Here is a 20,952-nt window from a genome sequence, read left to right as displayed (position 1 = left end):
CAAATGAATTACCCAAATGTGGGGACTAACAGGAAAATGTCTCTAGCTGGTGTATTCAACACTCCTTTAATGTTAAGAAGGGAAAAAAAAAAACAGTTATAAGAATAAATGTGCCTCTTTAACTTTGGATTTTTTGAAATCAATAACAGTCTAAATTATCGTGAAGCAATTCACTATATTCACTATACTTATGTATGCATATATATGCTTATATGTAGAATATATCCACACAGCAATATACATATGTATATAGAGAGAGGTATGCTCATAGTATATATACCCTGTTATAGTAGATATTTGATATATATTAAAATAACAGGTTCTGCCAGAAGGCCTTGGCACATTCAGAAAAAGGTTGATCTTACAGCACAACTCTCAAGAAACTCATTACATCTGTAAGACTTATGATTACAATGTTTAAATAAATTAATTAAAAAGTCAAAAGAGGGGGAAATGGGGAGATCCAGCTATCAAGGATCTTGTATGTCATCACAGATATTGATCAGTCAGGGGAGATGCACTGATCTTACCTGTTGAAAATCTAAACATGATCTTTTCCCTCCACTATTTTAAATCTGTAATTGTCTTTTCTTTTTTTTCTTTTTCTTTTGTGCACTCATAGTATGTCTGTCTTGGTCACTTTAGTCCCTTGTTTCATACAAAACTACACTAGAGGAAGAAATAGTCTGATTTTTTTCCAGTAAAATACTCTTGTCAGCTCTATTTGGTATAGATTTTTTTCCAAGCTTTGTTTTTCTTCCAGTTAAAATTGAATGAAAATATCATGGTGAGTTATCCTTTCAGGTCCCACTCAAAACTGAATTGCTTTCCTCTCTGAATCTTTATTTGTAGAGTATTATGCATTTTCTTTTGGAAATTAGCCATGGTTTCCAAAATAATCATTATCATCTGCAAAAATGCTTAAAACATAACCTAGTATCTGAATTCATAATGTGACCAGCATCCTATTTCTTTTATGGCTACTATACCTGCAATTAGTATTTTTGGTTATTATTTTGAGGGATGTATTAAGGGTCAGATATCCTGCAATTCTTGTATGTTTTTCTTTGATTTTTTTTTGCTCTGGAAACAATTTACTGTTTATCACTGTAGGTATAAAAATTGCTTGGTCTGCATTGTCCAAATATAAAATAACTTTTCTTGTCATCATTATTATCAGCAGAATTAACATGTTTCCTAAGGTATTTGACTGTGCTACTGATACCTTATAGTCTGTAGGCAGCCTGGGTAAAACTTAAAAACCACATTCTATTGTAATGTTAATAAAAGTAAGTGCACAACACATTCATTTATTTCATTTCAGGCATCGCAGTTTGGTTTATTTAAGCCAGAAAACAAATCAGGTATTACCTTGGTCTTTATTGTTTGCAGCATTTAATGTAATTTTGAGGGGCTTTTTAGTGTGGAATATTACATCAAAACAATGTCATCTGTGATAGCAAATTAAATTCTCCTTTATTTTTTAAATGATTAAAATATTCTTTTGCAAAAAAAAAAAGTTTGTCAAGTTTGTATGCTGAACTATGCTTTAAAAATAAATTCAGAAAATACATAAATTACATTTCTATCATCCTGAAACTTTTACACAATATTGGGTATAAAGGTCACAACATTTTTAACTATTTGAATTCACAAGATGTACAAGGCAGACTAAATCCATCAAAGGACTCGCTCCTGGCTGACTTATGTACACCAGATGGATTACATGCTGTTACATTAATTTTAATGTGTTTGCCTTAAAAGGTATGTACTTAGGTGTGCCAAAGACCTAACATTTGTATGCAACAGGAAAAGCATGATGTTTAACTTCTGGGGTTCAGTGAGGAAGAAGGCAATAGCAATGAAAAGCTGTTAGGCACAAGAAAGGGATTTTAAAGGCATGTGAGGCTTCATCTTTTATGAAAAACCTTCCAAAACAAGTTTCCTTAGAGATTTTTAAAACTAAGTCAATAATTGGCTTAGGAAAACCACTGCAGCCCTGTATGTTAATAAAGGAAGTTTCTGTCAGTATACGTCCATGGCTTAAAATGGAAATTTAAGACATGACATAAAACAATGGTTTTGTTTATTCCAGACTGGATATATTTATTACTCTGTGTGTAGTTGTATTGCTTGCACACTGTTAGAAATCACTAATGCTGATCGCATAAAGAATCAACTTCTGCACTTTCCTTCAACACGAGGAAACTGGAACATAAATTATAGCTGAACTCTAACCACCAAAAACATGGAATATAGGCTACCACTGTTTCCTTAGTTACAACAGGTTTACGATACAGCACACCGAATCTTTGGAGCAATGTCTGGACACCTCTGCCCAGCCTGTGATCCTCAACCACAAGTTCTGTATGTGTGTAGGAGTAAGAGAAGCAGCAGTTTCCATGGGCGTTCAGTTCCTGTACCACCTCTCCCCCTCTCTCCACTGTTTTGAGAAAACCATAGGAAAATACGAAGTATTACCAGAACCATTGTCATGATATTTGTGAAAACATCCTAAATTTTGAGATGGACAGCATCATCTGATGTATAGATATGTAAGTTAAAACCTGATTTACACTCATGTCTGGCTTGGATGCGGGGTTTGGTTATGAATAATTTTATTTCTTTTGCCCCTCTCTCCTTGAATCTGCCCTGATTTCACTGTTACCTGCATGGGTCAAGGACTAGCCTTTTTTTTTTTGTCTTTGAACTGGTCCTAATACTGTTTGAAGCTCTAAGATTAAGCTGTAATATAAAGTAATAAAAGACACCTTATAAAATTTAATGGGAAATGAAGACATTTCAATTGTGGAGGGGGTGGGGAGGAGAAGAGTTTGAGGAGTGGAAGTGCAAAACATGATCAGAATGATCGAATTTCCTCTTAAGCCATACTTGACACTTTAATCACAACCAACAATTTAAAAACAGTCTTGAATATTAACTTAGCTGTGACATGATAATACGCTATGGAAGCTTTGCAGTCCCAGAAACACATAAGAGCTCTATTGATGAATTTTGTCATATAATACAGAAGCTGCCTAATTCCTCAAAATGTACTTAAATGAGAAGGGGAAGCAGTGTTGCATGCTGGAAATGTCACCATGAAATGAGGACCATTAGCACAACATCATGACATACGTCTCGGGGAGAGACAGCAACTGCCACTGCGCTGCCAAGAACGTAATTTTAGAGGGTGTTGCTGAGTTCAAGAAAGACATATAGGTTCAAAGCATGTCTATGTGGAAATGAACAGGAAAGAGTTTGTTGTTGGTTAGTCAGGAGACAGCAATCCACATTGCTGCCATTAGGGACTAGGAAACAACTGTGTCATCCTCAGAAGACGTATTTCTCAAACCCTGAAAAATCTGTCCTTTTCTGAGACGTGTATCTTCACCATCCACCTTCCTTCTTTGCTTTCTCCCCAAATCGAGAACAATCCAGGTTTTCACAGAGGAAATCACAACCAGCCACTTATATTCTCCCTCTTGCCCCAAAAAAACCTGAGGTACTCTTGGCCAGTAGAATTAGTCTGCAGTTCCCTAAGAAAACCACAAATTTACCAAAATACAGCCTTTAAGTCCATCTGCCTTTGAAGGACTGAGCAGCCACTCTCTAAAACTTTGCAGTCCTTTGAACTAAATGGTGTTTTGGAAGACGGCAGTTTGCAAACGCTGCTGTTAATAGTATTCACTGTCCTCTAAGCTACAAAAGATCATCATCTGTCTGATCAAAGTAAATAGTTAAGGAAAAAAATACAAAAGTAAAGTACTGACTTTCAGCTCTATAGTTCTTATTTAAAGAAGGTAAGTTGATAGATGGGAATGATTGGACTTGGCACTTAATTTTTTTTCTAGTTCATCAGTGCATTTAAGTATGTCTAGGATACAGGAACCATAGAAGGATGAGACAGATTTACTCTTTATGGCATGAGAAAATCCAGGAGATTTTTTTCAAAAATTCTCTGTAAAGACCATTCATTTTTACCACCATAAAGAAGGGAGGAGATATTACATACATTTTAACACAGTGAAATCAATTTCTTGTCTGATGTTGGTAAAGGCAGGCTTCTAAGTCTGATTGGCAGAAGAAACCCTAGGGCTAGCCACTAAAGATGGCCATTATCATTTATTAAGCAGGTGTTGAAATGAATTGGTCTTTTATCGTAATGCAGATTTACAGTGCATTAGGCAATCCATTTTTCAATTTAGTGTACTGCCTCAGATAAATTAACAGATGTCGATTGATTTTTTTTTTCCTTCAGTCCCCCTGTTTACACCTGACAGCCAGTGCTTTATAGCTGAGCAGTTATTTGAAGTTATAAACATTATAATTAGCAATTTTTTAATTAGGCTGACAATTAACAGGAGATTTGCAAAGCTGCTAATTTGACATGTCATACTCTCCACAGTGTTTATGTTAACCACTACTTGAGTGAATTCAATTGAACAGAACTACAGTGTCTGAAAAATCAATCTCAGAAGAACCCTTTTCCCCACTTGGCTAACATTATGGCACTTCAGGCAGAGAAGTGGGACTTCAATGAAATTTTACAATATGACAATTCCAACAATTGAAGTTTAAACAATGAGCCCGTGTTAGCTCAGAGATGCAATTAAACATGATGTGACAAACACAGGCATGTTCTAGGCTCTTTTACTAATGTTAGGCTTTAAAGTTTTTAATTTTTAAGGACTAAAACAAAAAAAAAAAAAACCAACAACCAGCCAACCTTAAACAACACAGAATCTCAGCCCTGAAGATAACCTTAGTTCTTTGTGTGGAATAAACACAAAAGAAAATATGTTATTCAAGTAAGTGCCTGTGAGGTCACTGATGAAGTCTGTGTGTCTTTTCCAGCAGAATTCTGCTTATTCCAGTATAAACTGGAGTGACATGAATAGAAATGTTACAGCAGTCCTGTTGCAGTAGGTAGGAATTTCCTGGCTCTTAGGTGGTATGAAATGCCCTTCTTTCTGACTGAATTTTCTCTGGGAGCATTGTCCACTGAATGCTACTGCCAGTCCTGACATAGAGAAGGCTGGGTGGATGCAAGGCAGTAAGGGGATTGGAGCGCTCAGCAAGAGAGAGGAACTTTGGTGTGGAAAGAGACAACTGATAAAAAGTTGCCTACCAACATCAGGGGTAAGATAAATTGGTGAGGCAGTCTGAGAAGACATGTTTCTGGTTGGCTGCAGTTGAAAGGACCAGAAATGATGTGTTCTTAGGTCATTTCTGTGAATGAAGATACTTAATCACATCCACTTTGTAAGGCAAACAAGGCTAACTTAAATGCAAATGGACTTCATTTTGACTGAGAAAGCTCTTTGCTTTGACAAACACAGTTATTTCCTTCTCTTATATAGGCATTTTCTTAACTTTATTTCAGGGATTTTTTTTTTGCATCATGCCGCGTACTTTCATCAGGTGACTGCTTCATTTGTATTCTGTTTCTGAATTGGCTCCTCGTTCTCTCGACTCAATGACTCATCTGATGGAAGCACCAGTAGCTCTTGAACTAGAACATTATAACAATAAAAAGAAAGAAAAAAAATGCAGCCTCTTGCACATCTTTTTAAAATCCTACTTTTTTAATGCTCTGCACCCATCAAAAGATGTTCACACCCCTTCCCATGTCAGCTTTTTCTTCTTTGAGGTCCTTGCTTGTGATGGAGGCGAGATGCATCCCTAACTTGACTGGTGGTGAAGTACCAGGAGGAATCAGGATGCGCAGAAAGTGTCACTTTCTAAAATACTCCCACCCTGCAGTCTCTCCACAGGAGCTTAAAAGAAGATCTAGACACAAAGTTATTGAACGTTCTACTCCACGTATCCATGATTTTAGTCATTTTCTGAACTCACCTGCTTCCTACAAGCTGTATGAGAGTGAATGAGGTGAGATACTTACTCAGATTTCACTCCAGTCCAATAGGAAGATAAAGAAAAGGGCTTATTTAAAGTGTGATCTCAATAAAGGACTCAGGAGTTGATTCAAAATGGCAAAATACTTTGTATATGCCTCACCTCTGATGTGGGATTTAACAGGCAAATAGTATCCTGCTTAAATTAAAACTATGGTCCCTGATGATGACATGGCACAGAATTAATTTGGTTTGAATAGTGAAGATTTTTACTTACTGAGAATCTTGCGTGAAGTCACTGAAGGACAGATCCTTGTCTGGTACAGATTGTCGCGGGATCTGCCTCTGAAATTCCTGTTTTCTCACAGAGTTAATGATTTCATTTTCTATTCCCTTTCAGTGACTAAATAGACACAATTTTGTGTTCACAACTTGATATGTTTTGTAACTTAGAAAACTTAAATGCCAATTTCTTTCTGGAGCAAGTAGACCAAGAGTATCTTAAAATGGATCTATCAGAGCAAATGAGTCAATACCAAATGAGTTATAATTAAATATGTGAAGCTGTGTTGCTAGCATCTTGCATCTTACTATTTTTGAGCTCAAACAGTTCTAATCAGTTACATGGATAATACCGTGTTTGACATGAGGTATATTCAAGAATCCATCTACTGCTTGTTTCATGTAAAATCCTGGTTGCTCATTTCAAACAGTGAGTCAAACACTGCTGCCAAGGGGTGCTATTAATGGGTGAAGTATCCAATTTTTTTCCCTGTGGGACCAACACCCACCCCCAAAGGAGCAATTCTCCTCTGAGAATGAGTCAGAAAAAAAGTATTTAATCACGACTAGCACTCACTGCAGAGCTCATCTTCTTTATTTTGATTGGGCAGGGAAGAGAGAAAGTTCTTGATTATGAAGATGTCCTTGGGAAACTAAAAGTCAAGGAGAACTCAAGAAATGAGTAGGAGGGGCCTTTCACAGATAAATTTTTGAAAATGGAGAAGAGAGGGGAAGAGGTTGTTTAAAAGCTTGAGTTCCAACAGTATTTTCTTCATCAAAAAGCTGAGATACACAAAAGAAAAACCATTGTGGTAGATGAACAGATTTCTAGATAAGTTGCATACAGATCACAACTAAATCAAGGAGAAAAAGTTCATCTTGGGAGAAAGTGAAGACGGGGAAGGGGTAAAGTTGAACCCTGAGGACAGTTATTAAGGTGGGAGAAGTTCATTCTAGGCAGTAAAGTTAAAAAAAAGAGAAAATAGTATCCCTCCCTGCCAGCACAGGAGACGGGATCACAGCTTGAGGAGGTCAGTAGGCAGTGTAGGCTACAAGGGTGGTTTATGTGGCACTGACACGCTTTAGCCCATCAGGATAACAAAATCCACAGCCAGGATGAACTTACATGTTATAAGTTCATAAATCTTTGCCATAAAGTCTAATAAAATGGATACTTTGGGAGAGGTGTGGGAGAGAATTTAACTCCTCAAAGTAAACTGGTTAGTGTCCTTGCAGCCTTTTGAAACTCTTGCATAATGTCAAGAAGGCCCTGTCCCATTAGGAAAAAGGAGACAAAGGAGGCACTCTGCTAATGAATATCCCAGAAAAGGACGTGAGCAACACTCTAATTGAGAAAACTATTTATTTTGAGCTGTTTATTTAACACAGGAGGATTCCTAATGGAGCCATCAGACCTCACTCATTGGCTAATAGTTTAATTAGGCCCATCTGGTGGAGGCTGTGGAGAGAACTGTCCCAGCTCTCATATTGGCAGAGAGGTAATTTGTCATCCTGTGGCCCAGTGACTGGCACGCGAACATCTCTAAAGCCAAACAGAAGCTCAGCAATCTGTCTCACATGAGAATAGCTGAGAGCTGTTGGAGGCATTTGTGTGGTTCACCTTGGCACACCAAGGAGAAATGACACTATTGCACAGTATCCTTGAGATAACCTCGGCAGAGAAATTCAGTGAGAGTCCCTGAAAGTCAAGTCAGACTTCCCATTGTCAGCCAAAATGAATACAGGGAAAAGATTTTTCCTCCCTTTTTCGCATCCCCTCTTCTGTGCAATCCTGATAAAACAATGTAGTAAGGATGTTTTCTATTACTTTCTATTCAGGAGCATCTGTACTTCAGATACAAATTTCACTTCTACAAAATCTCAGAAAAAATCATTTCCCTTTTAGATAGGAGGAACTTGCTGTATTTAAGAAATCCGGTTTCTACAAAACTATATCAAGTGATAGAGCTGCAAATAAAGAACAGCAGTGCAGTGACTTCACACAACTGTAACCAGTCTGTAAGCTGAGTAAGTTGATAAACTATGGGTTAAAGAAGGAAAAAACTTCAAAACTGTAACAGCAACTGCCTTAAAAGCTGAAATCAATATTCTCTTCTCAGTCTAGTGTTACTGTTAGTATTAGTGCTAGAAGATGTTAAAACCACCACTGCATCTTTAGGGGTAATACTCAAAAAAAAATGAGACAACATACCAACAAAAGTTGTATCACACGTTTGTTTTTCCACTAGTATTTATGTGGCACTTCTTCTTATTCTTCATTCTGGTATAACCCACTGCCTTTCCCAAACCTCAAAAGCACTTAATATGTCAAATATTTTATCAGGTTTTTTTTACAGGCTCATAATGTCAGTGCTGACTAAATGAAAAGAAGCAAAAAGCTCATCCAATGCAAACATAGTAGTTTCCACTATAAATGACACTTGACGAGTCTAAGTAGCCTCAGAGGAGGCATCACAGCTTAAAAAAATCTGTAAGTCAATAAATCACTCAGCTTTTTACATGTCAGGTATCTATCTATACCTGAAGAAGCAAAAGATTGTGACAATACAGAGATTAAAAGGAACTGATACTTAAGAACTAAAAGCATCTGAAGTGAATGTTTCAATTAATCTCATGGGCAAACAGTCCATTGTGATCTCTTGACTGAAAAATACTAGTATCCTTACATTCTTTTTCTGTGCTTGGCAATATTCACCACTGTTTTCTCAGTGTAAGCTAGTACTCCTTTTTATTGTAGGATTTTTTCACGAGCTAAACATTGCAGAACAAAAGTGCTGTGTTCAAATACCGTAAATTGAGCTTGAGCAACCTGATCTAGTGAAAGATGTCCCTGCCCTCGGCAGGAGGTTGGACTAGGTGATCTTTGAAGGTCCCTTCCAACTCAAACCATTGTATGATTCTGTGAAATTGGATTACGCTGCTCTTCTCACCTCATCTGGTTGTGCGTGCTGTTGCAGATGCACAGTCGTGTGTTTGTATGTTATATATGCTAAACCCTCTGTATGGGTTTTTCAAAGGATAGACACATTTTAAAATTAACAGAAGTGAGTTCAAAGAGTTTCAATCTGCAATTTCAAACCTAGGAAATAATGCAGTTTACTAAAATTCTGCCAGTCTGGTTGCTCCATTAATTAATTTTGCCTCATATGCAAGTACAAGCATCATTAGTTTGTATCATTTTTAGCAACATCCTGAAAGAATCAGCAAGTCAGTTTTGGCCTGATAAGCTGTCAAGACAATTTTCCCAGCAAAGCTAACTTGTGCCGTGCAAATATTTACCAAGAGATTATCTATTCTTAAAACAAAGTCACTAATCCAGGTTGTCTTTTCCAGACATAATTCTGAACATGTATATTGAGTGAGCTAAAAGCATAGTAACAAAAATGTTTTGCAATGTAAGAGCTTCGTGATCATCTGCTGCCTTCAGCCAAATCGCTTTTGAAAGCTCGTTGTTGTGTGTCTTGCTGCATTGTGAATTCTGCTTTGTTTACAAAAGTGGAGGAGACAGTGGGTAAAGTGGAAACATTTTTCTCTTTATATATGCACTTGACTGGTATTAACTGGTATTTTTCACTCCTGCTGATCAGTTTTCTCCTTACTTGCCTGTCTCACTTGTCAACACCATGCGGGACAGGTGACAGTCGTCTTCTTGTTCCTTGTATTCCAGCTAAAATCTGCTGTGTTTAATGTCTGAAGTGTCTAGTTTTGGTAGTTCTATGATACAAATACTTAATAATAAATGAGATGCTACTAAAATTACTCAGCAGCATGCCTATTTGCTACTGGAAAAGAGCAGGAGTGTGTCATGTAGTTTGCAAAACTTGGAGTAGAATTGATCTACTATCACCTTTACACCAGTAAAGACATAGAAATGAGGCCTTGGAGATCATAGAATCATAGAATCATAGAATGGTTAGGGTTGGAAGGGACCTTCAAAGGTCATCTAGTCCAACCCCCCTGCAAGGAGCAGGGACATCCCCAACTAGATCAGGTTGCTCAGAGCCTCACCCAGCCTGGCCTTGAACGTTTCCAGGGATGGGGCTTCCACCACCTTTCTGGGCAACCTGTTCCAGTGTTCTATAATTCGCAGAGCTACATAGACCACAACAGCCACATCCCTCCCAGCTTGGATGATGCAGGAGTGGCTTTCCAAAGGGATGTTTTCCACAGGAGCTGCACCCCTGGTGCCTCAAGGAGAGGCAAACAGGATGCATGCCCAAGACATGGGACTGCCCGGCTACCCACCTGAGGGGAATAGAGCGGCTGCCTACCACATGCAGTGAAGGGCAAAAATGATAGCAGGATAATAGATTACTTTACTGTGACCCAGAGCAAAGTACTGGATTACTTCACGGAACTCAAGGAACCCCAAAGTAGATTAAAGGGATATTTTTCCTGTGAAGAATGAGAAAAAAAAAAGATATCAAAGGTTTGTTCACTCTTATATGTTAGGAAAAAAAGGCAATTCAACAGGAAAAGGCTCAAGCTATCAATTTATCTTTGTGAAAGACCGTATGGTTATTTATCTTTTTTAATTATGCTTCAAAGGGAACATGGTACTGCAATAAATAACATTAGGCAACAATAAAGGGAACAGCACAGAGAGCTGACTGTAACGTGTTCCCCTCACCCTCTTCATTTTAACCTCCATGAAAGTGTGGGGTTTTCCATGTTGTTTGAGATATTCAAGACTGTGATATTTCTGGAAGCAAGTGAAACACAGCTGCTTGCTGATTAAGGGGATACAGGAGATGGCAGGATTACATTAGTGTGATGCATGTGCTGCTACTCAGGGACGAGCGAGTTACCAAATTTAGTGCCAGATACACACATACAGTCACACCTGAGCACTTCTAAAAACGTGGCACTTGCACCAAAGCCTGGGCAGAATTTATTATCACTTGTGTGCTAGAGAAAAAAAAACATAAAATTCCTTGACAAAGATTGGGAAAGCACTGATACCTCTTTTAAAAGAATCTCAATAACTTTGAAGGATCTTTTTCACTTTTAACTCTCAAGACACCAACTAGGACAGGCATTTGAGCTGCAGCATTTGTATTGGGCCAGATCTTCAGCATGGTGAAAGCATTTTCAGAAGTAATTAATTTTAGAGGGAGGGCTTCAAGATTTTTTCACTCAGAACACTTATGAATAAGTTTACTTTCTAGAAAGTTGAGGGAATGGCATATTTCTGAGGTTTGACACTTTCTTAAAGTTTGACAGAGCTTGGGCAGTCAAATTCACTGCTCTTTCTTGTTTGGTATTTTTTTTTTTGGTATTATTAATGGGGATTAGTTAAGACTTTTTCTGGTGTGACTTTAGCCCTAAAGCTTTTTTGTAATCATGCTGGCAGTAGTGCAACAATTTATCTTGCAGACACATCTAACAACGTCATAATTTCAAAAGCTAAACAGTCTTTCATATATCTTTCAGCAGGAGAGAACTGTTGGGATTTTCATGTATGTTTTGCCTTTGTAAAAACAGAAGTTAGAGTGTGAAACATCATTGTTCACACTCATTAGCATTTTAATGGCTCCTCAATTGTTAACAGATTTGATATAGCTACTAGAAAGATAAGACTGGGTTGTGATTTACGTCTACACGTTCCAATCCTATAGTAGTCAGTTATACTACATGTTACTAAGTGTAATGTCAGGTCTCTGAAATAAATTTTCAACCCTTTGAAAAAAATAATAACGACAATAATAAAAGAAAATGCCAATATATCCTCTCCAATGTCTTTGCAAAATGATAGTTCTGATTTGTTATTTTTGTAGAGCTCAGAAAATTCTCCTCGACAGAAATAGTACTTAATGGTATAATTTGAAAATGAAAGATGAATGTACTCTGCACAACCTAACCATATCGTAATAGCATAAAGCAACATAAAAACTCACAACAGAATGATTTGCAGAAATTGTAAAATAGAGAAGTTATTTGAATATTTTTATGTAATTATATTTTTAACATATGACTTTACATTATTATCAGGAACAGAGTATTTAGTTTGGCCAATTGAATAGCAAACACTTTTCTGAACATGTACAGACCAACTAGGATATGGCTATTACACTTTGCGTACTTCTTAACTTCCCAGAAGCGACCCGCTCCACAAAGAGCTGTCACACCCCAAAGCACCATGGTATTGTATTTAGAAATATTTTTAGTGTCAGGAATGATTAGAACTATTAAAATTAAACTACCAAGTGCATATCAACAGAGCCTGGGTAACTGACTCTTACCAGCCAAATACAGGCTACTGTAGCCCCATGTGTCATTCATGGTATGTCCCTATTTCTTCCTCTTCCTTTAAGAACTGGGCTGAACCTAACCCTAAGTGTAACACAGATGTTTAGGATCTAAACACTGGCAATATGTAGTTGATAGGCTTCTCTGTGACTCTTTTGCAGTCCAGCAGTCATTGCCCAATACTTATACGTCCTGTAGCACTGGAGCAAGCCAGAATGCAGATCATCACCAGGACCACCAGAAGGTCCACCAGAAGGTGTTTTGTTGGCAGCAGTATCATTACTGGCATAGCTGAAACAGAATCAGGACTTGCAAATGAAATATTGCTCCAGTCAGGTAAATCATTATGTCACCCCAATATGGCAAACAACATTTTGGGATTTTTGTTCTGAATTTTCTATTTTATCTGCCATCTCCTTATAGTCAAATGTCCATAGAGAATATCAATGGGCGACTAGACACCACTGGCATTTTGCCGTAGGATATTCATGTACTATCCTATGCTGGCTATGTTATGGAATAGAAAGTCTCCAGCAGAAGTTAAACTAGACTTCTAGAATCATAGAATCATAGAATGGTTAGGGTTGGAAGTATGTGGTTCATTTATTTCAGCAGAGAGGCTTTAACATAACAGAAATTTTCAATAGTATTCTCTGTGATATACTTACTGTATGGAAGCAGAGGATTTGAATATTTAGGAGTGCTGTTTCATGACTTTTGCTGGACTGGAGGGAAAACTGCAAATTTTGTTTGCTATTTTTAAAAGAGGGAAAATAGTCTGGAAGTTTCCTTCACATGACTTGTCTAGTAGTTCAGATTTTAGATGATCTAATGGCTCTTTTGGATTTAAATATCTGCTAATCTTCCTCAAACTAGAAGGGTGACTTGAATGCATTGGATTAGGTATTTCAGTACTGACTGTGTATCAACTGTCTGAGAACAACATTTATGTCCTGCTATGTTACCCCTTTTTTGAATCAGAGCATCAAAACTTTTTGGACTTGTAGATCATCGGGCTGGTGCTATTACCTCTCCTATATTGGGGGCAGGGGAAAGAGAGGAGGGAGGCAAGAAACAAGTTGGGCAGCTTTTCTCAGAGAGGGCATAGCTTGAAATGATATTTGCAGAGTGCTGTTAGAGAGTGCCTTGAATGCACTTTTCATCACCTGGCAAATTAGATCTCTTCCTGTCAGAAAGTTAGACTCTAAAAATGTAAAATGTCTGTGCCAGAGATTTCCAACTGCCAACAAAAGGCTCACTTTCATGAGGAAAATAATTTAAAATGCTTCTGAGTCATTGTGAAAAATACGGGCCATGACTGTCTGCAAAAGCCCATTGAGCTGAGGCGCCGAAGACAAGAAAAATTGCATTCATACCACTGTGATCATCACCTGTCCATTCAGCGTGATGCTCTCCAGGAAAAGACAAAGCTGGAGTGACAGCTCAAGGAGCAGTCTGCGCCTTTCTGTGTCACTGCTTGTGCTAACCTGTGGCACCACGCGGGCGCAGGGCGGGTAGAGATGTGTGAGAAAGGAAATCCTCATGCAGGTTTCTTTTTCCTCCTCTCTTTTCTTCATCCCTGAAGTCTTGATGTAAACTTGCTGTGATAGATGCAGGTGGCTAAAAATAGTGTGGTTTTTGTGTACCATACAAGCAAGTGAATAATTTTTTGCCGTAAGCAGGATGCCAAGGGACAGCAAAAACCTGATGGTAGTGGCAGGTAAGGTACAATGATGGAGTGCGGCTTCCAGTCCACTAAATCAGTGGCACGGTACTTGGCACATTTGCCAATGCTTCTGCAGCTGGAGAAAAGCCCTGGGGAAACCCTCCCTGCATTTAAAAATTATACTTGAGATACACATGTTTTATACTAGGAGTTTGATAATTTATCCTTGCAGCATAGGAACCCTGCAGTAACAAGTGATAGTTCTGTTATATTACTTGTTGCAGCTTCTGCTTCCTGGATTTTCAGATTCTTTGCTTCTAGCCAAAAGTACACCATATGTATCTCTCCACAAGTGTAATTTTCTTGGGACACAAAAGTTTAAAAATTACAGTAAATGCTGGGCAGAATCTAGGAAGAAACTATTATGATCAGTTCAGATTTTCCTAACTGTACCTCTCATATCATCAGCACCAAATCTGGAGGTTATTTCATAGAGTTACAGCAGATGACACATGACACAGTTCCTATATATAGGAATGTGCTCTGACTTTTGAACAAGTAGGGAATCCACTATAAAGATTCCCATTTTGACACTTTGGTGGGTATAAATCCTATTATTATTTAATGTCCTAATGCCATACTGACTATTATTAGGAGCAGTTTCCATCATCTGGAATGAAATCCTGACCCTTTTGAAGTCAAACAGCAAAATTCCCATTGACTTCAGTAGGACAGATTTAACTCCCTGAGCTGTGCAAGATCGTAAGTCACCTGCTGCTAGCCAGATCCTGCAGCAGCGGGTATTTTTATCAAGTCGACCTCGTTTATGGAGTTGCCTCAGAAAGTCTGCTTAGACTCAGAGAAGATACAACTGGAATAAAGCAGGTGCCCTCCTAATTGGAAAGTGAGGGAGGCAGAGTTTTACAAGAGGTATTCAGTGCTAAATAAGGAATAGAATCGTTTCCCTGGGGAGCTTGAAATCCTTTAAAAACTTTTATAGCTTCCTATGTCTTGCCTCTGGTTCCCACTGCCAGATGGAGTATTTCATGTCCCAGAAGGATGCACTTCTGTATCTTCACTAGGCTTGCCGCACAAGGGATGATACAGGGAGCAGCCAGGAAGCAAGCCTGCTATTTGAGGGGTGGTGGCAGTGATGCTGCTCATGGGGTGCAAAGAGGTGGAGCAGAACAGGGTTTCTTGCCCCTCCTGTGCTCAGTATTCTTAATTGTATGGCGAAGCATGTCTGAATTCCTGAACTGAGTAATGGGTTGTGAATTGCATCCCCACTGCAGCAGTACGATCTGAGAGGTATATATTTTCTACTCAACATGTTTGTTTCTCCCGCTATTACAAGAAAACTAGATTTGAGAGGATGCTTAGATCCTTTCCTCTGGATGATGAATGCAGTCTATAGCCACACTACTTCATTATGCAAATAGTTCAGACAAATCTTTCTTCCCTCCACTTTCCTATTTAAATGTGCTATTGTGAACAAAAGATCCAGTGTCATTGGAAGGACTAGTATTAGATTGTTCACATCATTAGTTTAAATGAGATTATGGTTATACCATCTGCATTCGATTGTACTCCATTCAAACCTTGTCACTGCCTTTGCAAAACTCAACATCTTTTGGGGTGTTTCTTTGAACACCACTTATCTGTATTTCCAGCACTTCACTGCCTGTAATGGCTGCACATAATTTCCTTTACTTAAACATTGCTGATTTGCTGGGTCTTTGTGTCAGATTTCCTGTTCCACATTATTAGTATTTAAACTTTCACCTTTTAAAAATCAGATGCCAAATTAATCTCATGTTGCTCTTTTTCTAAGCATTCCTCACTTGCTAGAATACCCTGGAAATTAGCTAATTTTCTCTCATGCCTGACATTGGCAGCTAGATACAAAAGCCAACTTCGCCAACTGGCGGAGTTCACCGTCCAGTTGTTGGCCCTGCTGAGCACACACGGGACTCAGACCAGAAGCCCCATGGTCCCCTGGCAGCAGATCTGTTGGTAGCTGTGAAAGGGAGCCATGTCCTGTGGCAGAGAGCTGAGCTTCTGTGAGCTGAAAGCAATTCTTCCCACATCTCCTCCCGCCATGGCAATGTGCTGCTTGGCATGCCAGTGTTCTCAGCACCGACTGACACCCAACTGCCTGCACAGTACTTGCTCTCCCAGTGAGATTTGGCTGAAGTCTTTAGTTCTTAACAGCAAAGTCCTGCCAGTCTGATTAATATCCCTCCAACAGCCTGTTTTATATATAGTTAGACATTTCCAGCAATGCCTCCAGTTTTTATGTTCAAGATTGCATTTGGTGACGTATGCCTCTCATAGGAGTCACCCTCCATGCCCCAGCTGCATTTAGCAGCTGTGCTAGTGGCAATTCCCCACTGTCACGTCCTTCCTCAGAACACTTCTCAGGATGGGTGAAGGTTGCCAAGCATGGCATGCCTGGCAGCCCACTCCTGTTCTGCATCTCATCTCAATTCCCACTCATTTGATGGACTACAAGAGTGGTCATGGGTGCTTGTCCTTTGGCTACCAGAGGCACCTCTGGTGCCCGGTAGCAGGGCAGCTGGGCCTTCCTCCCTACTCATCTGCCTCTTACCTGAAATACCTGCAGGGACAAATAAGAGGCTTGAGGAGAGCATGCTGAGATGCAGCTATAGGAAGAAAGAGGCACTGAACCAACCCTTTCCTTTTTATTTCAACCAGCTGCAGCCACATGAGCTATCTGCTGGCTGTCTGCTGTCTTCAAGAAGAATTTAAGTTGAGGGCTGCCTGTGACATGTTTTGCATCATTTCTGTCATCAGAAGTAGAACTTTTGATTGCAGAAGGCTGTATGCAGGGTAAGGTTACAGTCATGGCAGGTTACTTATAACAAGTAACATAGATCATTAAATTCACATAAAACTGCACAGGGAGGACAGCACAACTTGGCTGCTCTGAACAAGATCCATTCAGATAGAAAAAAAAAGTAGTCCTATTTACATATGAGTGCGCAGGAGTTCTTTCTTCCTGTTTTTGTCTTTCATTTGTTTCTTTATTAGAAGACTATCCATTCAGTGTAAGGACTTTATTTTATGAGTATTTTATGGCTCTATGTATTGTGAAGGCTTAAGGAATAGCAATAACCATACAACACAAAGTCGCAACACATCATGCACACAGTGTGCAACACAAATCTTTTATTAAAGGAGGATGAAAGATGGCCAGAGTTAAATTACTGACCTGGATCTCAGGAGAGCTGAAAAATTCCCTAAGGTCTATGTCATCCCTGCTCAGCATTTTCAGTTTCTCATATATAAAACAGAAACATTAATTCATTTCTAAGAGCCCTAAATAATTAAACTGTAAGCTTTGTATGCTGTCTTATGGCATATATATACTCAGTACTTAGTTCAGCTGGCTGCAGTCTTTTACAGGGCCCCTAGATGCTACTAAAATTTAAATTATGAATCAATAACTTTCCAATATTTCTGTCACATTCACCAAAAAAACATCCTACCGAGGTTTGGAATGCCACGTGTTGATTAGACATGATTTTAAATGTCTACTTAAAGTGTTGTAGACAAAAGCCACCAATACAGTGGCTTTAATAAAATGTATACCAAATAAAAAACAATAAACAAAAGGTAACCAGCGTGTGACTGCATTCAGATTTTTAAATAGAAGGAGCATTTGGAAGATGATGAGTCTAGGATCCTGAGCTTTAGTTTATTACATCTTTTGTGTAGACTTAATTCAGATATAGCTAAGCAGCATTTTTGCTTTTACTCAAACATTTTGCCAACCTACATACTGTGTGTTTTATTTAGTGAGGGGGGGCTACAGTGGCAGCTTCTGTAAGAAGCTGCTAGAAGTTGTTCCCCTTTGTTCAGTGGACTCGGCCAGGCCTAGGGCGGACCTGCTGCTGGCCAGGACAGAGCCAATTGGTGACAGAATGTTCCCTGTTAACGTCTCTGTGATAGTGTATTTAAGAAGGCAAAAAACAGGAAAAAAAAAAAAAAGAAGATGTGAAGAACGTGAAGCAGAGGCAGAGGGGGAGGCGCGAGCCTTGTAGGTCTTGCAGCCCTCACCCTCTGGCCTCCCACCAGGTGGCTGACTGGGCCCGACTTGGCCCAGCACAACTGCAAGAAGTGGAGAGGAGATGAGATGTGAAGAGAACCTCGGAGGCGTCTGCTTGAGCAGATTGTGGAGAATTTCTTGTGAGAGGAATGGCTGCAGACGCCAAGGTCAGTGAAGAAGGAGGGGGAGGAGCAATGCGGCTCCTGGCCAAGATTCCCCTGCAGCCCGTGGTGCAGCCCATGGTGAGGCCGGCTGTGCCCCTGCAGCCCATGGAGGCCCATGGAGGAGCGGAGATCCACCTTTAGCCCAGGGAGGACCCCACGCTGGGGCAGGCGGATGCCTGAAGGAGGCTGTGGCCCATAGAGGGCCTGCACTGGGGCAGCCGGTTCCAAAGGGACTGCACTCCGTGGAAAAACAATCCGTGCTGGAGCAGTTCACAAAGGAATATAGCCCGTGGGAGGGATCCCACACTGGAGCAGGGGAGGAATGTGAGGAGGTTTTCCCCCAAGGAAGAAGGAGCTGTGTGTGATGAACTGACCATAACCTCCATTCCCTCTTCCCCAGTGTGCCTCTCAGGGAGGGGGGAAGGAGGTAGAGATAATGTTAAGCCTGAGAAGAGGGAGGGGCGAGAGGAAGTTACCTTGTTCTCTTTTTCATTATCCTGCTTTGGTTTTAATAATAAACAAATAGTTTTCCACAAGTCGACTCTGTTTTGCCCATAACAGTAACTTTAAGGATCTCTCTGTGTCCTCATCTCAAATCTTGCGCCTTTTTTCTTCTATTATCTCTCCCTGTTCCCGTGGAGGGTGAAGGAAGTGAGAGAGAGACTGCGTAGTCTGCTCCTGAGAGGGGCTAAACCAGAACACAGAATATTATAATACTTTCCAAAACATTTCCTTTTTTGTTATTTTATAAGCTGCTTTCCTATGTTGCAATGTAGTTTCTGCATCAGTCTTGCCATTATAAATTATTAGAAATCTGTTCATTTTTTCTGTTTAGCTTCAAGTTTAACATAGTCCTTTGAGAATGGCAATAGCAGCTAATGAGACTTGTGAAGAATCTTCTGTTGTTTCGAAGTGCCTGTATAGCAAGGAGCAGAAAACTGAGATTCCCTTACCCTGTTTATGACCTGACTCCAAATGATACATACTGCTGGAGAGAAGGTAATTTAATACCCATTATTACCATACAATCCTGTATCTCCTTTAAAGCTGTGAGCTTCAAAATCAACTCTAGTCATGTATGCTCATTTGAAACCTTAGCTGAGCTTTTTATCAAAGCATGAAACAGAGCTGCTTCCTAAACACCTTCCCTTTCTTGCACACCTGAATTAACCAGTTTCTCCTCATCTAACCAAAGGGAGAGATACTTCAAGGTCCAGGCAGATATAGTAACTACTGAAACATAGCATAAAGAGAAGGTACATGCTAATTAGATTACTGAGGCACTTTAAAAGGATTTGCTTCCCTTATAGAGTGTGCAACACGGCTGGCATGTTAATTCAATTGTAAAGTAAATTATTTAAACTAATAAATCATTAACTTCACATTTTAGTGAAGTATCTCATTAAGATGCATAAACATGGAAATTTGATACATTTATGAAAGTACAAGACAATGCTCAGGTTGTTTGTGAGGTTGCAGGTTTGGCCTCCGGTGCCTGAAGTCAGGAGAGCAGATTCTCACCTGTGGGGTCAATATGATCTACAGGTGTCCTCCAGCCCAGTTCTTTCATCTGCTGACCTTGGTACCTGATATATGGGCACATCACTCAGCACTTGGCTGCAGAGACACTGGAGTACTTGTAAAGGTTTTACAAGCTGTGAGGGAATTTGGTATTTGAAATAATTTCTTTGTGGAAGGACACGGGGGAACATTTTATGACCCTTCACTTTTTTTTATAAATTGAGCCTTCCCTGTGCGTTTCATCTATTCTCCCTTCCCTGCTTCTCAGCTATGAAGAACAGGATGCTAATTCTGTCTGCATGGAGCTGTTTCTGTTGGATACTGTTCTGTGCTCTGCAGCAGTCCCTTGCTCCTTCGAGCCAGCAGTGGCCAAGTACACTTAGAACATGCTCCTTGACGGCTTGTTATCAGGGAATACAGGCATTTTTCATTAGTAGGTAGGAAAAAAAAAAATATTGGCAAAGACTGGCATACCTTAACTGTATTTTTTACAAGGAAATATACAAACCTAATGTCACCCCAGGAAAATACATCTGATGTTTGGGGGAGTCAGAAAGTCACCACTGCCCGTGGATGACCCACCTGGCCAGCAGGTTAGAAGAGATGGCAACATCTCAGGCACAGCAAGAGGGAAATGAAGACTTTGCCCATTTCTGGGTTTCTGGTTTAATCTTTAAGTCAAAAGAGCGGAGGAAGCTGAAGCAGAACAATGTGAAAATTAAGGAAGGGATCCTCACAGGTCCTGTTAGCCTTCCACTTGAGTTTTTCCTCCACCTGAATAAAGACACACAGGCTAATCCATATGGAAATCACCTTCTAGGTAAAGCCATAAAATCAGTATATATCTTTGGCTGGTTTCTAGGTGGCTTCAGAGAGTAAAAAAGTGTCAGGAGGTCAGGGAACTTCCCTGTGATAGTGAAAGTCAGAAGAACAGAGGAGCTCTAAGGATTTGGACTTCTAATTGTAAATCACCTTGAACATTAGCAAAGCTGAGATTCATCCAGCATATTTCCATAGTGTGTATATAGACTGTAGCAACTCTGGCAGCTGAACCAAAAGAAACTGCGGGAAGGTTATCTGTCTCTACTGGAGGTGTTCCTTGTTTATCATATGAAAGTTTGC

At 39.6% G+C, this 20,952-nt stretch overlaps 1 protein-coding gene across 2 annotated transcripts in view; it reads left to right on the top strand.

Moving 5' to 3' along the window:
• Positions 1–20,952, top strand: part of ADARB2 (adenosine deaminase RNA specific B2 (inactive)) — a 320,892-nt gene that overhangs the window by 38,848 nt on the left and 261,092 nt on the right. Inside the window, exon 3 of one of the 2 annotated variants that reach the window (XM_086741922.1) lies at positions 16,798–16,907. The exons of the other annotated variant lie outside the window; for it this stretch is intronic. Coding sequence (XP_086598048.1) covers positions 16,798–16,907 — 110 coding nt within the window. The remainder of the gene's footprint in view (positions 1–16,797; positions 16,908–20,952) is intronic. 2 annotated transcript variants of the gene reach the window in all.

Source organism: Chlamydotis macqueenii, chromosome 2 (genome assembly GCF_036417535.1).
Source record: "Chlamydotis macqueenii isolate bChlMac1 chromosome 2, bChlMac1.mat, whole genome shotgun sequence".
NCBI classification, from domain to species: domain Eukaryota; kingdom Metazoa; phylum Chordata; class Aves; order Otidiformes; family Otididae; genus Chlamydotis; species Chlamydotis macqueenii.
The sequence above is the reverse complement of the archived record's forward strand: the minus strand, read 5'-3'. Positions and strand labels throughout refer to the sequence as shown.